This window comes from Anastrepha ludens, chromosome 5 (genome assembly GCF_028408465.1).
Source record: "Anastrepha ludens isolate Willacy chromosome 5, idAnaLude1.1, whole genome shotgun sequence".
In the NCBI taxonomy this organism is placed as follows: Eukaryota; Metazoa; Arthropoda; class Insecta; order Diptera; family Tephritidae; genus Anastrepha; species Anastrepha ludens.
Window position 1 is genome coordinate 104,713,040 of NC_071501.1, and position 17,887 is coordinate 104,730,926.

Sequence of the window (17,887 nt, forward strand, 5' to 3'; positions counted from 1 at the left end):
TCCAAGATTTTATTTCCATTACGGACGACAGAGTTAATTTGGTTAAAGCCATGTGACAATGGCCTAATAGAAAAGCAAGTTAAGATCAGACTTTAAATTTGATGGCAATAAAACATTATTATTATTCACCCAAGTAATATTACCATGATTAAAATCACCAATATAAAGTACTTCTTCGGTGTTATTTGCGCTTTAACTTACATCTATCAAATTACGCAAATATTTTTCATATATGTAGTTAACAGAGGAACTTTGTTATGAAATACACTTGGAGGTTTGCCATTGCCTGCCGAGGGGCGACCGCTATTAGAAAAAACTTGTTCTTCATCTTGGTATTGCACAGATATTCGAACCTACGTGCTCCGAATTCCGAATGGCAGTCACCAACCAACCCATCGGCTATGGCGGTCGCCAATTTCATCAAGAATAGTTAATGGTATAAGCAAATTGGTGAGATGCTTTCAGTTTCCTTCTCAAATTGCCATTGAGTATGAGGCGCCTTAAGCAGTTGTTGTACTGGCTAAACTTGACAAAACTAAGTCACGCTTTTCTGTCGAAGTACGCGGACCCATGGTTACATAAATTCTCGCATACCAAAGATACGATTTCGGATGGTGAAAATGCGCCGGGAATAGCAGTTCTTTTAACTGCATCATTGAAGCTGCGGCGCGAGTTTTCTGTATGTTTTTCTTTTTTATATTGCAATGAAATGAGTGAACACGTTTTTGTATTTTATGTTGGGAAATGAAATAAAATAAAATATAAAAAAATCGTATCTGTATCAAATAAGGTGGGACTGGCTGTATGTACATGCAGATATGCAACAGCAATAATATTAAGATTCTCCCAAATCCGCAAGAAATTCGTTTTTTCGTCAACAAAATTGTTGCATGTAATTCTCTGATACAAATTTTTAGGTTTTTACTATGAATTGTTACATTATTATTTGGTATTTGAATTGTTATATTAAAGACGAAATATTTGTATGTATTAAAGCTTTGAAATAAAAGGTGATTTGGTCCCTGTTGTTATGAACACTACTGTGTGTGAATACAACTCACAGAAGCTTCAACGATTTCATCAATATTAAATATTTGGTACTTTGGGCTACATCCGAAGGCTGAATGTATGTACAGTAACATCCAAATAAGTCGCACTCCTCTTTCAGAGTAATTTTCTAACTTTGGGGCAATATACTCATATGTATGTACATATGTTTTTGTGCACTTTTTATTAATTGAGAGCTTTCGTAAATGGATGTACGAGTACTGTAGAGCATTTAGAAGGCATGTTTACATACATACATATATGAATGCATCATATCACAGTTCACCAAATGCTCAATCTGCACGGATATGGAAAAATATGTCGATCACGTCTTGTTCCAATGCCCACGCTATACTCCCGAAACCCTCAAAATTTTAAGCGGAGAAAATATTGTGGATTTTATGCGGAAATTATTGACTATTTTCGAATGGACAACATTTCGGCATCTTCCCAATTAAAGGGTGATATATCCATAACAGGTAAAAATCCCACACAACTTAGGGCACCCGATTTCAATACTCTAGATAAGCCCGAATGAGAGCTGTGGTGATAGCCACGGTATACAGTAAGATTAATATTGTTGAGAATTCGTTACGTTTTTATTCAAATAAAATCTCTCACAATAATTGCTCTAAGTTCGATAACTGGATTACTAAACCAGAGTCTTAAACATTGTTTACTCGCTTACGCGTTTAACTTACGACTGAATACCCTAAGCATTTCTAGCATTTTATTTGTTGTGACGGTCGATGGTTTTACTGTAAATTTATGTACATTTATATATATATGTACATATATGAAACGCGAAACGAAAAGGCAGAACTGTATTAGAATTAATTTTTAGCTACTGTTATTTCAGAGTACGATAAATATTCTTAAAAATATTAACTAACAGTTCAACAAGACGAACGAGTGAAAGCAGCTCGCAATACTTTTTATAGACTTTTATCAAATTATTTTATCTCAAATCATGGATAATAAACAATTGGTAAGTTTACAGAAGAAAATAGGCTCGCTTTAGTAAAGGCAGTGCCTTTCAGTGTGCCTTACTTGTGATCAAAATTAAGAAAAGCGTGATTAATATAGGGTAAAGCTATTTGTAAAGGGTATGGCTATAGATGACCAAGTGATTTATAAAAAATTATACAATTATATAAAAATTTAAATGCAATATTCATTTTGTATCAATATTAACTCAGACCTTATCTCTTCTATTTCCTATTTTAGCCCACTTCATCAGACAATCGTCATTCCCAGCAGCAACTGGCCGTAAATGCCGCAGAAGCGACAAAACCGCGCAATCTAAATTGCACAACAACCATGAACAATCAACCATCAGCTCCACACGCAACAACTGAAGAGGAATCGCCGCCTTTTGAGGAAGAACCACATGAGAAAGTGCTGGATGAAGATATTATAAACGATATTATATTTGCGGTCACAACCAGGAGTGGAGTGTCTGAAGAGGAAGTTCGTAATACTATCGCCGCAGTTTGCGCCGAACAGAGAAAATTGTGGGAAGAAGAAAATAAGGGAAATAAGGACTAGAAGATAGTGAAATGGGTACCAAAAACGAAAAAAAACTATCAAAAGTTAAAATTATATATTTTAAAATACAAGTAACTGCAATTAAAGTATAATAAAGATTAATGTACGAGGAACATTATTTATATTTCTTCTACTTAATTATATAATTTGAAGTACCATTTTTGGCTACATTTTGGTACAAGAAAGACGGACATGAAATTGTGAAATTTTCAGCATAAATATCTTTCAACGGCCACAGTGTTGGTGCAAAAAAACAAAAAAAAGAATGGATAGGTGTTTTTAGAAAATGAGATACAGGAGTATTGAAATCTGGTAGACACACTCATGGACATCTAACATACACTCATTTAACTCATTCGAGGCAGCACATATTTTTGTCGATCATCCCCAGAAGTTAACACGACACACGCCACAAATAGGAGGAGGAGTTCGGCCACACACCTAAAAGGGGTGTAAGCGCCAATTAATTATATGTTGCACATATATACCCAGAATCCAAAATTTGTTTTTGCTTTATATTGGCCATTTGTGAAAAAAAAACGTATTTGCAATAGTTCTTTGTAAGAGGTAGAGTCTATGAATATTTTTATGACGAGGGAAGGATTGGATTCATTTTACAGAAAAAAAAACGATCGCGCTGGTAGAGCGGCAGCAGAGTTTCGTTTGGAGTTGTGGGAGGGAAAGCTGCCGACATGATAGTAGAAATGGTAACAATAACGGAGTTTTACGGACTTCCTCCAACTGTTTATTACTAGCAGCCATTTGCGCAATTAAATTAGCTATTCCTTCTCCTTCTAAATCAGCTGTCGTTAATAATAGTTAGACAAACCAAAAACACTGAAATATTCCACCAAAGCAATTCCTATGTAGAAAAACCTTTCACAACAGTATTGACAGCTGATTGTCAATTTTGCAGATAATCTGCCATATGTGAACGAGTAGATTAAATTTGTGGTTTTATTGCTAATTGCTGCATATGTGAACGTACTTTAAGAAAGCAATAAGGCAGAGAATGCATTGGGTTAAGAAGTGGACTAAAAATACAATGGTGTAGAATGGAGTCTTCCTAAATGTTTGCCCCTCGTCTATTAAGATTAGCTTGCCTTTTATCTATTAAAAATTGGTCCAGAAAAAACTGACAGCTTTTGCTGAATGCGCTCAAAAGACATTATTCGCATTTGGCACCGCTAGAATCAATTCATTATAATGATGAGCTCTCGGCGTATACTACAGGGTGACCGACGGGAATCTCACGTTTTTGGGATGGCTAGTACTCTGCCGGTGAGAGGAGTAGGGAGGCGAATTACAAGCCAGTAATCTCGCCATTCGATGCCGTTTCAGTAGCTATGGAGCGGTGGACGGTTGAACATTGCATGTTTCCGTATTACGCATTTGTGCAGAATGGCGGGTCTGTTATTACCGTGCAGCGACTTTTTCGCGTGCGTTTCAATCGTGGGCGTCGTGGAACCGTTCCAAGCCGCAACACGATTCTCAGTTGGGTTCATAATCTACGAACAACAGGATCTATTATGAAAAAGAAGCCACCAGGTCCGACTAAGACAGCAAGAACACCAGACAACATCGAGCGTGTGAGAGCCGCGCTGACTCGTAGCCCTGGGCGCTCTGCACGTAAACACGCGCGTGGGGGTATCTCAAATCACGTGTATACTCTCACAGAGCCCTCACATTGGCAGAACTGAAAGAGGCAATCAGGAAAGAAGTGGCTAAAATTGATGTTGAACTGATGACTCGTGTGATGGTCAATTTTTGGAGAAGGCTGGAAAACTGCATTCAGGAGGATGGGCACCACTTACCCGACGTAATTTTTCACAAATAATATTAATCTTCAAATGGCATGTCATGACAAAGAATTTTGTGTATTAAAATAAAATATTTCATTTAAAATAACTGTGTACTGTTCATTTCAAAAACGTCAGATTCCCATCGGTCACCCTGTATAAGCTTATTTTTAGAGCTAGAGGTGGCTTACTAAAGCTTAACGCTCAACTTGTACTGTTTGCATTAAATGTCGTTGAAGATACGTTCCATTTTATCGGTGTGTGTCCTATTTCTTCAAATAATCGAATGAGAAAGTTTTGGACCTACCGCAGGTGTTGAATATCTTAAGAGAGAGTTCGCTTAGTTTTAAATTTGAAGTGCTTTGCAGACATACAGCATCAAATGCTAAATGCCTATGATTTTATTTATCCTACTCTATTTTTCATATGAATTTCCAATATTGTTAATTATATTAAAAGTATCGAATAAAAAAATATAGTAATACTACTACTATTAAAAGGTTTAGCTATTGGGATAGATTTGAAAGTTGAATGCAGTTTAAAAGAAATGGCAGCAAGACCCTCATGAACCAAACTATTACCATTTTTCAGATTAGCGATTGCGAGTTTGATATCCTCTACCGTGTCGCCGTAAAACTCTCAAGGATTTCCAATGACAACAGTTCAATTGTATGGTTATTATTTGAGTCATACTTATCGTACACTTTTTGATACAAATTTGCGAATAGATTGCAAGATTCAATGGGATTGTGCGATGCAATATTTCCATAGACAAAACTAGTTGGATAACCGTTTGCTTTACGCTTGGAGTTGATTCTAAATTTATCAAATGCTACTGAAATAAAGAAATTCTTCTCTTAATCGAAGAAAGTTGAGATGGTCAATATCTAGCGTATTATGATGAAATGTTTTATTTGATATAGGAGCTATGCATTCCTCAACTCGGCAGAAATAAATACTAAATCCAAGATTTTATTTCCATTACGGACGACAGAGTTAATTTGGTTAAAGCCATGTGACAATGGCCTAATAGAAAAGCAAGTTAAGATCAGACTTTAAATTTGATGGCAATAAAACATTATTATTATTCACCCAAGTATGTTATTTGCGCTTTAACTTACATCTATCAAATTACGCAAATATTTTTCATATATGTAGTTAACAGAGGAACTTTGTTATGAAATACACTTGGAGGTTTGCCATTGCCTGCCGAGGGGCGACCGCTATTAGAAAAAACTTGTTCTTCATCTTGGTATTGCACAGATATTCGAACCTACGTGCTCCGAATTCCGAATGGCAGTCAGCCACCCATCGGCTATGGCGGTCGCCAATTTCATCAAGAATAGTTAATGGTATAAGCAAATTGGTGAGATGCTTTCAGTTTCCTTCTCAAATTGCCATTGAGTATGAGGCGCCTTAAGCAGTTGTTGTACTGGCGGTATATTAGCAATACATTAGTTTGTGCGGTAGTTGGCGACTTAGTTGATATTATGCTCATAGATACCTCTGATTCCTCTCTACTAACGAAAGAAGTAGGAGAGCGGATAGATTTTCGGCGAGCGGCCGACATTTTTGCAAAAATGTAGTATTATATTTATTATCTGAGCTGAGCAAGAATTCTAAATCAGCTGGCAACACATCAACACAATCCATATGAAAGAATTCTTACATATGCCGCGTTGCACTTTAGCTTGGCTGCGATCAACCTTTAATCCGCACACACAAAACATTTTATACATATGTACATATAAATTAGTATAAAGTGTTTTGATAATTTTTCAAATCAAAGAGTCACTATATGGAACCCCCTTAAGAGCGCGGTAGAAATCACTTCTACACACGAACAAATGTCAAACCAGTTTCTTACATATTCTTAAGCTTATATAGAAAATAACAGTTATTTTAAAGTTGCTGAATTATTTCAGTAGTATTAGCGCTTAGCTTTAATAACTTGTGAAATAATTTATAAATAAATTATAAAACTATACAAATACCCAATAAAGGGCGTAAACGCCAATTATATACATACAAAAATATATGCCATATACAGCAAAACACTATACACAACCTTGACACTGTCCCACTTTCCTCTTTGCTTTTCGACAATTCACTACGAATATTTTTCTCTGGGTGTTGTATACAATTAAAATAACAAGAACCGTTATAATCCGTAGCATTTGTTTTGCAATTTTTTTCTTAAAATTCAGTTGAGTGCAAGAGCTGCTTGTTTGAGCTGGACACGAAGTTAGCACATATCAATAAATAATTCCTCCCACTAAATTTTTTCTAAGTATTTGAACTTTATGGTAAGTTTTTATAGTTTAGCTATTATGTTGATTGTAATTAATGTGAAAAAAAATATGTTAGACATGGCGAAAGGTTCTTGGTGCTCCGAAGCGCAGCGGAAAGTAATTCAACGTATGAATTCTTCTGGGAGCTCTGAGTCTGAGATATCCCGACTTCTAAGGTGTTCACGCAAAATGATTTATAATGCTCTTGCTCATATTAAGCGCCATAAGACATTTAAGAAGGTAAAACAACGCCCACGACGCCGAAAGACAACAGCTAGGGAGGATTTACTAATATGCAAAGCCTCGCGAACAGACCCTTTTAAGAGTTCTAATGCCATAAAATCGCAAGTTTTATCGGAATATGGAATAAATGTTTCTTCCAAAACCATTAGAAGGCGTTTAAATGAAAACGGGTTGCGTGGGTGCATAGCTCAACACAAACCTTTCGTGTCAAAAAAAAATTTGGAGGCCAGGCTGAACTTTGCGAGGGAACATATCCATAGACCAATAAATTTCTGGAAAAATATTTTATGGAGCGATGAATCGAAGTTCTGTCGTCTCGGATCTGACGGGAAACAATATGTTTGGAGACCGCAAAATAAGGAACATGATCCTCGCTACACATTAAAAACGGTGAAGCATGGTGGTGGAAGCGTCATGGTTTGGGCATCATTTTCCTGGCGAGGTGTTGGACCCATACACAAAATAGATTCGCGTATGGATCAATATGTTTACAAAAACATACTAACTGATGTCATGATTCCTTATGCGGAGGAAAATATGCCCTTAATATGGCGTTTCATGCATGACAATGATCCTAAGCACACTTCACGATTGGTGAAAAGTTGCTTGGAGGATCACAAAATTACTGTTTTGAAGTGGCCTGCTCAATCACCGGATCTCAATCCGATTGAGAATTTATGGAATGATGTCGAGAAGCATATTCGAGCCGTGACACCGAGGAATTTGAACGATTTGTGGTCGGAGATTAAGACTGCTTCGTATGGAATACCCCAGACGAGATGTGCTGCCCTAGTGGAAAGTCTATCACGCCGATGCGATGCTGTTCTCAAGAGTGGGGGATATCCAACTAAATATTAAGTTTTTCTTTCACTAATGTGTTGTTCTTTGAAAATAAATGAGAAATATCCATATGTGTGCTAAATTCGTGCCCTCCATTATTATAGAGTGCTTGTATTTAAACCAGTTTTAATAAGTAAGGAGAAAAAATCAAGGTTCTGATTATAAGGCCTCTCTTTCTCCTTTCTACAAAGACCCGCCATAAATATTGCCGCTAGATTATTTGAATATAAGCAATAAACGCAAAATGAATGTTACTGCATTATAGTGTGCTAAAATCGTGACCACCACTGTATATTTATTTCCAATGGTAAGTACCTTCTAATATCCTCTATTATGTATACTAATAAAACCTGAATAGGTACTAAGAAAATTTTAATTGTCTGTCAAACGAACAACGGATTAGCGCATCCTTCAATGCATAAATCTTGCTATACAAATGCAAATTGTTTCACCTTCCATAAATTCAGTAGGTGGCCGGGTTTTTTGCAATTTAAGTACAATAAAATAATAAAGTGTTTTTGCCTGTTTCTCGCCTATAGAATATTCAAATCAGTTTTAACAATAGCTATATTAGTTTTAACAATAGCTAGCCTATTAAACAGTGACAGCTGCGCATGTCACCGAGAAAGTGAAGATCCCGATACCCCAATCGTTGACGACGGAATTGTCGTTCCGCTACCCGATCATGACGAGGTGAGAATAGCGATAACGCGGCTAAAGAACAACAAAGCCGCGGGCGCCGACGGACTGCCGGCTGAGCTATTCAAACATGGCGGCGAGGAGCTGGTAAGGTGCATGCATCAGCTCCTATGCAAAATATGGTCGAATGAAAGCATGCCTGCCGATTGGAATTTAAGTGTGCTCTGCCCAATCCATAAGAAGGGCGATCCTGCAATTTGTGCCAATTACCGCGGGATTAGTCTTCTAAATATCGCCTATAAGGTTCTAGCGAGCGTATTGTGTGAAAGGCTGAAGCCCACCGTCAACCAACTGATTGGACCTTATCAGTGTGGCTTCAGACCTGGAAAGTCTACCATCGACCAAATATTCTCAATACGCCAAATCCTGGAAAAGACCCATGAAAGGAGAATCGACACACACCATCTTTTCGTCGACTTCAAAGCTGCATTCGACAGTACGGAAAGGAGTTACCTGTATGCCGCGATGTCTGAATTTGGTATCCCCGCAAAACTAATACGGCTATGTAAGATGACGTTGCTCAACACCAACAGCGCCGTCAGAATTGGAAAGGACCTCTCCGAGCCGTTTGATACCAAACGAGGTTTCAGACAGGGTGACTCGCTGTCGTGTGACTTCTTTAACCTGATGTTGGAGAGCATCGTGCGAGCCGCAGAACTTAATCGCTCAGGCACAATTTTTTATAAGAGCGGACAATTGCTGGCGTATGCCGATGATATTGACATCATCGGCCTTAACAACCGCGCTGTTAGTTCTGCCTTCTCCAAACTGGATAAAGAGGCAAAGCGAATGGGTCTGGTGGTGAACGAGGACAAAACGAAGTACCTTCTATCTTCAAACAAACAGTCGGCGCACTCGCGTATCGGCACCCACGTCACTGTTGACAGTTATAATCTTGAGGTTGTAAAAGACTTCGTGTATTTAGGAACCAGCATTAACACCGATAACAATGTCAGCCTTGAAATCCAACGTAGAATCTCTCTTGCCAACAAGTGCTACTTTGGACTAAGTAGGCAACTGAGCAGTAAAGTCCTCTCTCGACGAACAAAACTAACACTCTACAAGACTCTCATCATGCCCGTCCTAACGTATGGCGCAGAAGCTTGGACGATGACAACATCCGATGAAGCGACGCTTGGAGTGTTCGAGAGAAAGATTCTGCGTAAGATTTTTGGTTCTTTGCACGTTGGCAACAGCGAATATCGCAGACGATGGAACGATGAGCTGTATGAGCTTTACGACGACATAGACATAGCGCAGCGAATAAAGATCCAGCGGCTACGTTGGCTGGGTCATGTCGTTCGAATGGATACAAACGCTCCGGCTTTGAAAGTATTCGATGCGGTACCAGCTGGTGGTAGCAGAGGAAGAGGGCGGCCTCCTCTGCATTGGAAAGATCAGGTGGAGAAGGACTTGGCTTCACTTGGTGTGTCCAACTGGCGCCGGTTAGCACGAGAAAGAAACGACTGGCGCGCTTTGTTAAACTCGGCCAAAATCGCGTAAGCGGTTATAGCGCCAATTAAGAAGAAGAAGTTTAGCTAAATGTGGTACATTGATAAAAATTTTTACGGAAGGATCGGCTACCTGCTAAATTGGATTCATATAGTACACGCCTACACAGTGAAATGTGTTTTTACTGGTAAAGCGCTCTGTACCTTTTACTGCAAGTGTATAACACAGGTACTTAGTGGGTTTTCCGCTTCAATCTTTTGTAAACGAGAAAACATTAGACATTAAGAAAATGATTGCTTCAATTTTTTTTAATGCATTTATTTATAGCAATCTGTTTTTTACATTCAGGAATACTTGTACTTGGAGGATGCTTTCATATGTAGAAGTCCACTCAAGTGGGGAAAGTTATTGATCGCCATTCGCTTGGGAGTGACCAGGATGATTCTTCTGCATATGGGCAACTTCCGAGATTAGGCCAAGTATCCTCTAGGCACCAACGTGAGAAGACGAAGCATCCCAGGATTGCTGGTTGTGCGCTGAGTTTGGGACCCACCACTAGGACAAAATAAAGTACTCCCTGTCATCAAAGAAACACTCGGCGCACTCGCGTATCGGCACCCACGTCACTGTTGACCGTTATGATTTCGAGGTTGTAAAATACTTCGATTATTTAGAAACCAAAATTCAATTGGTCTCTGTGGTTGTGGTTATGACTACGGAATTGTGGCATGGCACCTCTAATCGCTTACAGTGTTGCCCATTTGTTGGTTCGATCAGCAAATTTATGGTGTTATGCTTTCGGCACCTCTACTTTGAGTTTTAACTTAGCCGCCATAGCCGAATGGTAGGTGCGTTACTACCATTCGGAATTCGGTGTACGTAGGTTCGAATTTCCGTGAAATACAAAGATGAAGAAAAAGTTTTTTCTAATAGCGGTCGCCCCTCAGCAGGCAATAGCAAACCTTCGAGTGTATTTCAGCCATTAAAAAGGCTCTTCATACTCAGCTAACGCAGCAGCATCTCCATCATGCATCCGTTAAGAATAGAATATCGAAGAATAACAAATTACAAAAGGATTCGATGCTCCCTTTATATTTGATTATGAATATGAATTTTATTTAAACACAAACAAACACAACATCAAAGAGAGCATTAAAGTTCTTATTGGCTGATTCGTTTGAGCGCTTTGAGCGTGATACTTTTAGTAGGCCCGTATGCTGAAGCTAATCTATGGCTGAAATTCATTGTGTTTGCGCTGTCCGTTGCGGAGCAAGAGTCACATATATAAATTATGAAGACCGTAAAGAGAGGAAGGCACTCTCTCATGAGTATGTTTATATATGATACAAGCAATGCAAAGCCATCCTATAGCGAGAAGGCTGCTGGCCCACGACCTGTGGCTGTGATTGGAAAACTGGGGCCTGACCATCAGCTGACGGATGCAGAAATCAAATACTGCAAAAGCCAGCTGATGCGTCGGGTTATTGCCTCCGGTCCGGAAGCCAACGCGAAGGGCTATGAGACAAAGGACGGCACCATAAAGGTGACGTACGCGTCTCTGGCCAACTTCGAGTGGATCAGGACCGCGGTCAATAACTTGCCCCCCATGGGGACCACTCGCTTCGCAGTCTACAGCAAGGAGAGTGTACCCCTCAGGAAGGCCATCTGCTGGATTCCGGATCCAGACCTGTCTACGGCGGATGTCCTATCCTGTCTACGTGCCCAGAATCCGGGCATCAACACGAGGCTTTGGCGAGTCGTCTCGTACACTAAGAGTAAAAACCGGGACGGGAAGGAAGGGGTTACTCTTGTGGTGCGAGTGGACGAGGCCAGTGTTGATGTCATGGGCTCACGGTACGGGAACCGTCTGAGTCTCTTCCTTGGGACGGCCAGCTTCCATGTCTTTCCCAAATGATTGACTCGGACGATTCCTGTAACTATCGTCCCTTGACGGTGACGCAAATTAACTTGCAGCATTCCAAAGCCGCTACTGCACTACTAAGTAGAAGGCTTTCCCAGCTGCACACATTACCCCACATAACAGCAGTGCAAGAGCCCTGGGTCTTTAGGGGCCGTCTCTGTGGCTTAAGTGCGCTGAAAGGGGCCACGTTACTATATGACAGGAGTTCTAGCAGACCTAGGACCGGTCTTATAGTATCATCCCATCTCACTGTGACGGGTCTTGAGCAATTCTGTTGCCAAGACCTGGTAGCGGCTGAGGTGTGTTATAGAGGTAGACGCGGATGGTCGAAGTTTGTGATTGCATCTGCTTACTTTTCTTACGATGCTCTGGAAGGGCCACCACCCGGGAAGGCCACTAGTCTCGTGAGGTTCTGTGAGCGGCGCAGTCTAGGCCTCATCCTATGTTGCGATGCTAATGCCCAGCATACAATCTGGGGCAGCAGCAAGTGCAATGGACGGGGCTCTCGACTATTCGAATTTATCGCGTCCTCCTGCCTAGACATACAAAACAAGGGCTCACAGCCAACGTTTGTAACGGCTAGAAGACAGGAGGTGATTGATCTAACCCTATCAAACTCAAAACTTGGGTGGTCAATCAAGAACTGGAGGGTCCTTGCCGAAGATTCGTGCTCGGACCACAGGTACATTGAGTTTCAGTGTGGCGAGGAGGCACAAATGCCATTGCCCTCTAGAAACCCAAGAAAAACAGACTGGCAGAAGTTTAGGGAGGCGTTGCGGGACCTTGGCGTTGCGCCACCAAGACTTCGAAAAGAACAGGCTATTGAGGCGGCTGTTGAGAAACTCAACGCTGCCCTAACCGAATGTTTTGAGTCAGCCTGTCCAATTCGACCTCTCCCCAGCCGGACTCCCGTTCCTTGGTGGAATCGAGAGCTCCAGATGCTGAGGCGCGAGTCGAGAAAATTTCTAAACCGGGCCCTCAAGACTAACCTTGCAGAGGACTGGGAGCGATACCGTGATGTTCAGAAGAACTACAAGAGGCTTATTCGGGAATCGAAAAGAGCCTCCTTTAGGGATTTCTGCAGCGGTATTGAATCTCTGAGTGACACGGCGAAATTGGTTAGGATCCTGAAAAGGGACCCAACGGCAAAGCTGGGGTCACTTAGGAAATCTGATGGCTCCTTCACGGAGCGGAAAAGTGAGACACTCAGCTTGCTGATGGATAGAGGCAGTTGTCAGAGCTGCTACACCTTCTCGGCATGACTGGTTCGTTGCCAGATCTGTGGTGAATGAGGCCGCCATTCGATTTGCCATCAAATCTTTTGGCGACTACAAGTCGCCCGGACTAGATGGCATATATCCTGCCATGCTGAAGGAGGGTGCAGAGTTCGTGACAGCAGCCCTGAAGAAAATCTTCTCGGCATGCCTGGCACTGGCTTACATACCACGCTCTTGGAGGATGGTGAGGGTCGCTTTCATCCCAAAGGTTGGAAAAGACGACTACACCAGCCCCAAAAGCTTTAGACCCATCAGCATGACCTCTTTCATGCTGAAAAGTCTCGAACGACTGGTGGAACTGCGCATACGTCAGAAGTCGCTGAAGGCTCACCCTCTGTCTCTATTTCAGCATGCCTATCAGAGTGGAAAATCCTGCGAGTCGGCACTGCAAAACCTTGTTGCTAGGGTAGAGCTGGCCATCGACAGGAGGGACTACGCTATGGGTATCTTTTTAGACATAGAGGGGGCGTTTGATAATGCCACTTTTGATAGTATGTGTAACTCTGCTAGTAGGCACGGCGTAGACCGGGTGCTAGTAAATTGGATTCGTTCGATGCTGGCCCAGAGAATCATTTCGGTGCGAGCAGAGGAAGATCTGCTGGTGTCATCTGGGGTTAACAGAGGCTGCCCCCAAGGCGGTGTGCTGTCTCCGTTGCTCTGGTGCATGGTAATCGATCCTCTACCCTCCACCTTAAACGATTCGGGAGTCTACGCACAAGCATATGCGGACGATGTTGCTTGTTTGGTAACAGGCTCTTCGCTTACGAACATCTGCAGGAAAGTGCAGAAAACTCTGGATCGGATTGACACTTGGTGCTGTGCGAACGGGCTGTCGGCAAATCCCGCCAAGACTGGTATAGTCCTCTTTACCAGAAGGAGGAAGCTTGATGGACTCGTTCTGCCAAAGCTAAAAGGAGTCACAATCCAGATATCCAAGGAAATCAAATATCTTGGAGTAATCCTCGATAGCAAGCTCCTATGGAAATCACACGTTGAAACAAAGGCATCACGTGGGGTCTCTCTCCTAGCAAGGTCCTATGGATCTACACGGCTATGATAAGACCCATTATCACCTATGCATCAGTGGTCTGGATGAGCAGACTCTCCCTAGTGGGAGTCAGGAGGAAATTATCGAGACTACAACGCACTGTGGCCATCTGTTGCACCGGAGCTTTTCCGACTACTTCAGGCCCGGCACTAGATGCTCTGATTGGTTTACCACCACTTGATGCTTTCATCCGAGGAGAGGCCTTGAAGGCCATCTGCAGACTGAAACACAGTGGGAACTGGTACGGCCCTTGTCCGGCATTGGAACACAGAGAAGGCATGGACATCGATCCAACGATTCTGTCCATGCCCCTTGACTCCATGCCATCAAGGGTCGTACTTGAAAAGAGATACAGTGTAGTGCTACCAGAGCCTCAGTTGTGGGGAGACTCAGAAAATGAGCCCGGCAAACACTGTTTTCGCATTTTTACGGATGGCTCCAGGACCGAGCATGGCTCCGGCTCTGGGGTCTACGTGGAATCCAGCGGGACAGAACTGCACTTTGCTCTTGGAATGCATGCATCTGTGTTTCAAGCGGAGGTGTATGCAGTTCAAGAAGCGATGAACTTTGTTGTGGAAAAACGATGGAGAGGCAGATCTATATGTGTCTGCAGCGACAGCCAAGCGGCGCTTATGGCCTTAGACAGCCCTCAAACCACATCAGGGGTAGTGAAGTCCTGTAAATCCAGGCTGAACTATGTCGGCAGACATAATAGCCTGATGCTAACATGGGTCCCGGGACACGTGGGTATCGCGGGTAACGAGACCTCTGACTCCTTAGCTAAGATGGGCTCTGAGGCCAACTTCTTTGGCCCAGAGCCCGCTTTGCCACTCCCCTCTGCGGCCATCACGGCCACGGTTAGCAAATGGGTAACTACTACCCACAAGCGAGCTTGGCAGGCTGAGAGAGGCTGCAGATGGACAAAACTGATGTTACCTGTCATGTCCGATCGACTGTCGCAAACCCTTCTGTCATTAAGCAGAGGGGAGTGCAGACGGCTGGTAGGACTGATGACGGGCCACTTTCTGTGGGCAAAGCACATGGAAAGGTTGGGCATCTCAGACAGTGTACTCTGCCCAGCTTGTGAAGAGGAGGATGAGACGGCGGACCACTTCCTGTGTGTCTGCCCCGCCTTCGCTCGAATCAAGTTTGAGGTCTTTGGCACTGATGTGTTAAGAAGCGACCATCTTGGCTCCTTGGCACCACAAGATCTACTCAGATTTCTTCGGAGATCGGGTAGATTTAAAGAAAATTAAAAGGGAATCCAAGTGTAGGACAATGGACTCAATTAATGTCTGAGTGCTGCACTTGCTAGTTGTCCCGAAAAAAAAAAAAAAAAAAAAAAAAAAAATGTGTTTGAACTCACGGCAGCAAGAAAATGCTCTTATCAGTTCTTTTAAATGAGTGAGTTTTAGATGTCCATGTCAGATTTTAAAAGTCCTGTAAATCATTTTCTAACAAAAACCTATCCATATTTTTGGGCACCAACACTGTGGCCGTTGAAAGATATTTATGGTGAAAATTTCACAATTTCATGTCCGTCTGTCTTGTACCAAAATGTAACCAAAAATGACATTTCAAATTATATAATTAAGTAGAAGAAATATAAATAATGTTCCTCGTACAGTAATCTTTATTATACTTTAATTACAGTTACTTGTATTTTAAAATATATAATTTTAACTTTTGATAGTTTTTCTTTCGTTTTTGGTATCTATTTCACTATCTTTTAGTCCAAATTTCCCTTATTTTCTTCTTCCCACAAATTTTTCTGTTCGGCGCAAACTGCGGCGATAGTATTACGAACTTCCTCTTCAGACACTCCACTCCTAATTGTGACCGCAAATATAATATCGTCTAATATTAGGGGATCTAGCGCTTCTTTAAATGGTTTGTCTTTAAAAACTGGCGATCTCTTTCCGCTCAAAGAGTGCGTAGCTAATATTTCACGATCAAAACAGATCACGAATAGTTTTTGAGTTGCCAGTGAAGCATTAGTAAAATCAATTGATTCGTAATATTTTTGTGGTACGAGAGTTTTGTTAGGACCAATCGATATGTACGTCACTTTGTCATTTGTGTTATTGCCGTTTTGTAGCGACTGCCCTTTTTGAATGTGGTTGAACTCCTACGTGCTCCTGGGAACCATTTTGCTCTATACAACTCTCATATTCCATAACACTTGCTTTCCGTTTCTGTTCGTCCGGAAAAAATATCGCCATGTCTCTGGCAACTACGGAGCAAAGTAAGTCTAGATTATTTCCCTGAAAAGCCTTTCCTATTTCTAGACGTCCGTCGTTGTCAATGCGATCACCATGAGCGATTGTTGCACAATTTGCATTGCTCGTCTTTGACACTTCTGCGGCATTTACGGCCAGTTCCTGCTGGGAATGACGTTGCTGCTTTCTACGCCTATCCTTATTCTTCAAATCCAATAGCATTTGTGTTTGGGCGTTCAGTTGTTTTTCAAGCGCAGCAAGTTTTTGCTTACTTTCTTTGTCGCTAATACTCATTTCACTCAGTTTTTTATTAAGGTCTACTATATTTTGCTTAAGCGCAGCAGTATTTTGCTGATATTTTTTCCATTTGTTTATGTTAATACTAATTTCACACAATTTTTTATCAATCTCAGTATTTCCTTGCTTAAATTCTTCCATTTGTCTCGTCATCCATGCCATACACATCGTTTTGTTCTGCTCATCTATACATGAACAATTTTCAAACAAAAAACAATTAGCACATAGAGTCCGTCCATTGCCTGATGAAGTGGGCTAAAATAGGAAATAGAAGAGATAAGGTCTGAGTTAATATTGATACAAAGTGAATATTGCATTTAAATTTTTATAAATATAATTGTATAATTTTTTATAAATCACTTGGTCATCTATAGCCATACCCTTTACAAATAGCTTTACCCTATATTAATCACGCTTTTCTTAATTTTGATCACAAGTAAGGCACACTGAAAGGCACTGCCTTTACTAAAGCGAGCCTATTTTCTTCTGTAAACTTACCAATTGTTTATTATCCATGATTTGAGATAAAATAATTTGATAAAAGTCTATAAAAAGTATTGCGAGCTGCTTTCACTCGTTCGTCTTGTTGAACTGTTAGTTAATATTTTTAAGAATATTTATCGTACTCTGAAATAACAGTAGCTAAAAATTAATTCTAATACAGTTCTGCCTTTTCGTTTCGCGTTTCATATATGTACATATATATAAATGTACATAAATTTACAGTAAAACCATCGACCGTCACAACAAATAAAATGCTAGAAATGCTTAGGGTATTCAGTCGTAAGTTAAACGCGTAAGCGAGTAAACAAAGTTTAAGACTCTGGTTTAGTAATCCAGTTATCGAACTTAGAGCAATTATTGTGAGAGATTTTATTTGAATAAAAACGTAACGAATTCTCAACAATATTAATCTTACTGTATACCGTGGCTATCACCACAGCTCTCATTCGGGCTTATCTAGAGTATTGAAATCGGGTGCCCTAAGTTGTGTGGGATTTTTACCTGGTATGGATATATCACCCTTTAATTGGGAAGATGCCGAAATGTTGTCCATTCGAAAATAGTCAATAATTTCCGCATTAAATCCACAATATTTTCTCCGCTTAAAATTTTGAGGGTTTCGGGAGTATAGCGTGGGCATTGGAACAAGACGTGATCGACATATTTTTCCATATCCGTGCAGATTGAGCATTTGGTGAACTG

General features: G+C 41.1%; 2 protein-coding genes across 3 annotated transcripts; one reads left to right on the forward strand and one right to left on the reverse strand.

The window, feature by feature from the left end:
* Positions 1-1,918: 1,918 nt before the first annotated feature.
* On the forward strand, positions 1,919-2,713 carry LOC128863442 (protein insensitive-like). The gene is made up of 2 exons (XM_054102600.1): positions 1,919-2,035; positions 2,275-2,713. Exons 1-2 carry the CDS (start codon positions 2,018-2,020, stop codon positions 2,593-2,595), a joined length of 339 nt encoding a protein of 112 aa, XP_053958575.1. The 5' UTR covers positions 1,919-2,017; the 3' UTR covers positions 2,596-2,713.
* Positions 2,714-15,775: 13,062 nt separating this feature from the next.
* LOC128863576 (uncharacterized) lies at positions 15,776-17,355 on the reverse strand. Of its 2 annotated transcripts, none has more exons than XM_054102806.1 (2): positions 17,180-17,355; positions 15,776-16,936 (listed from the first exon to the last, which is right to left on the reverse strand). In XM_054102806.1, the coding sequence occupies exons 1-2, from the start codon at positions 17,195-17,197 to the stop codon at positions 16,247-16,249; spliced, it is 708 nt and encodes a 235-aa protein (XP_053958781.1). In that variant the 5' UTR covers positions 17,198-17,355; the 3' UTR covers positions 15,776-16,246. The 2 variants fall into 2 exon arrangements, with proteins under 2 accessions (XP_053958781.1, XP_053958782.1); XM_054102807.1 differs by lacking the exon at positions 17,180-17,355 and adding an exon at positions 17,062-17,159.
* Between the last annotated feature and the right edge of the window lie 532 nt (positions 17,356-17,887).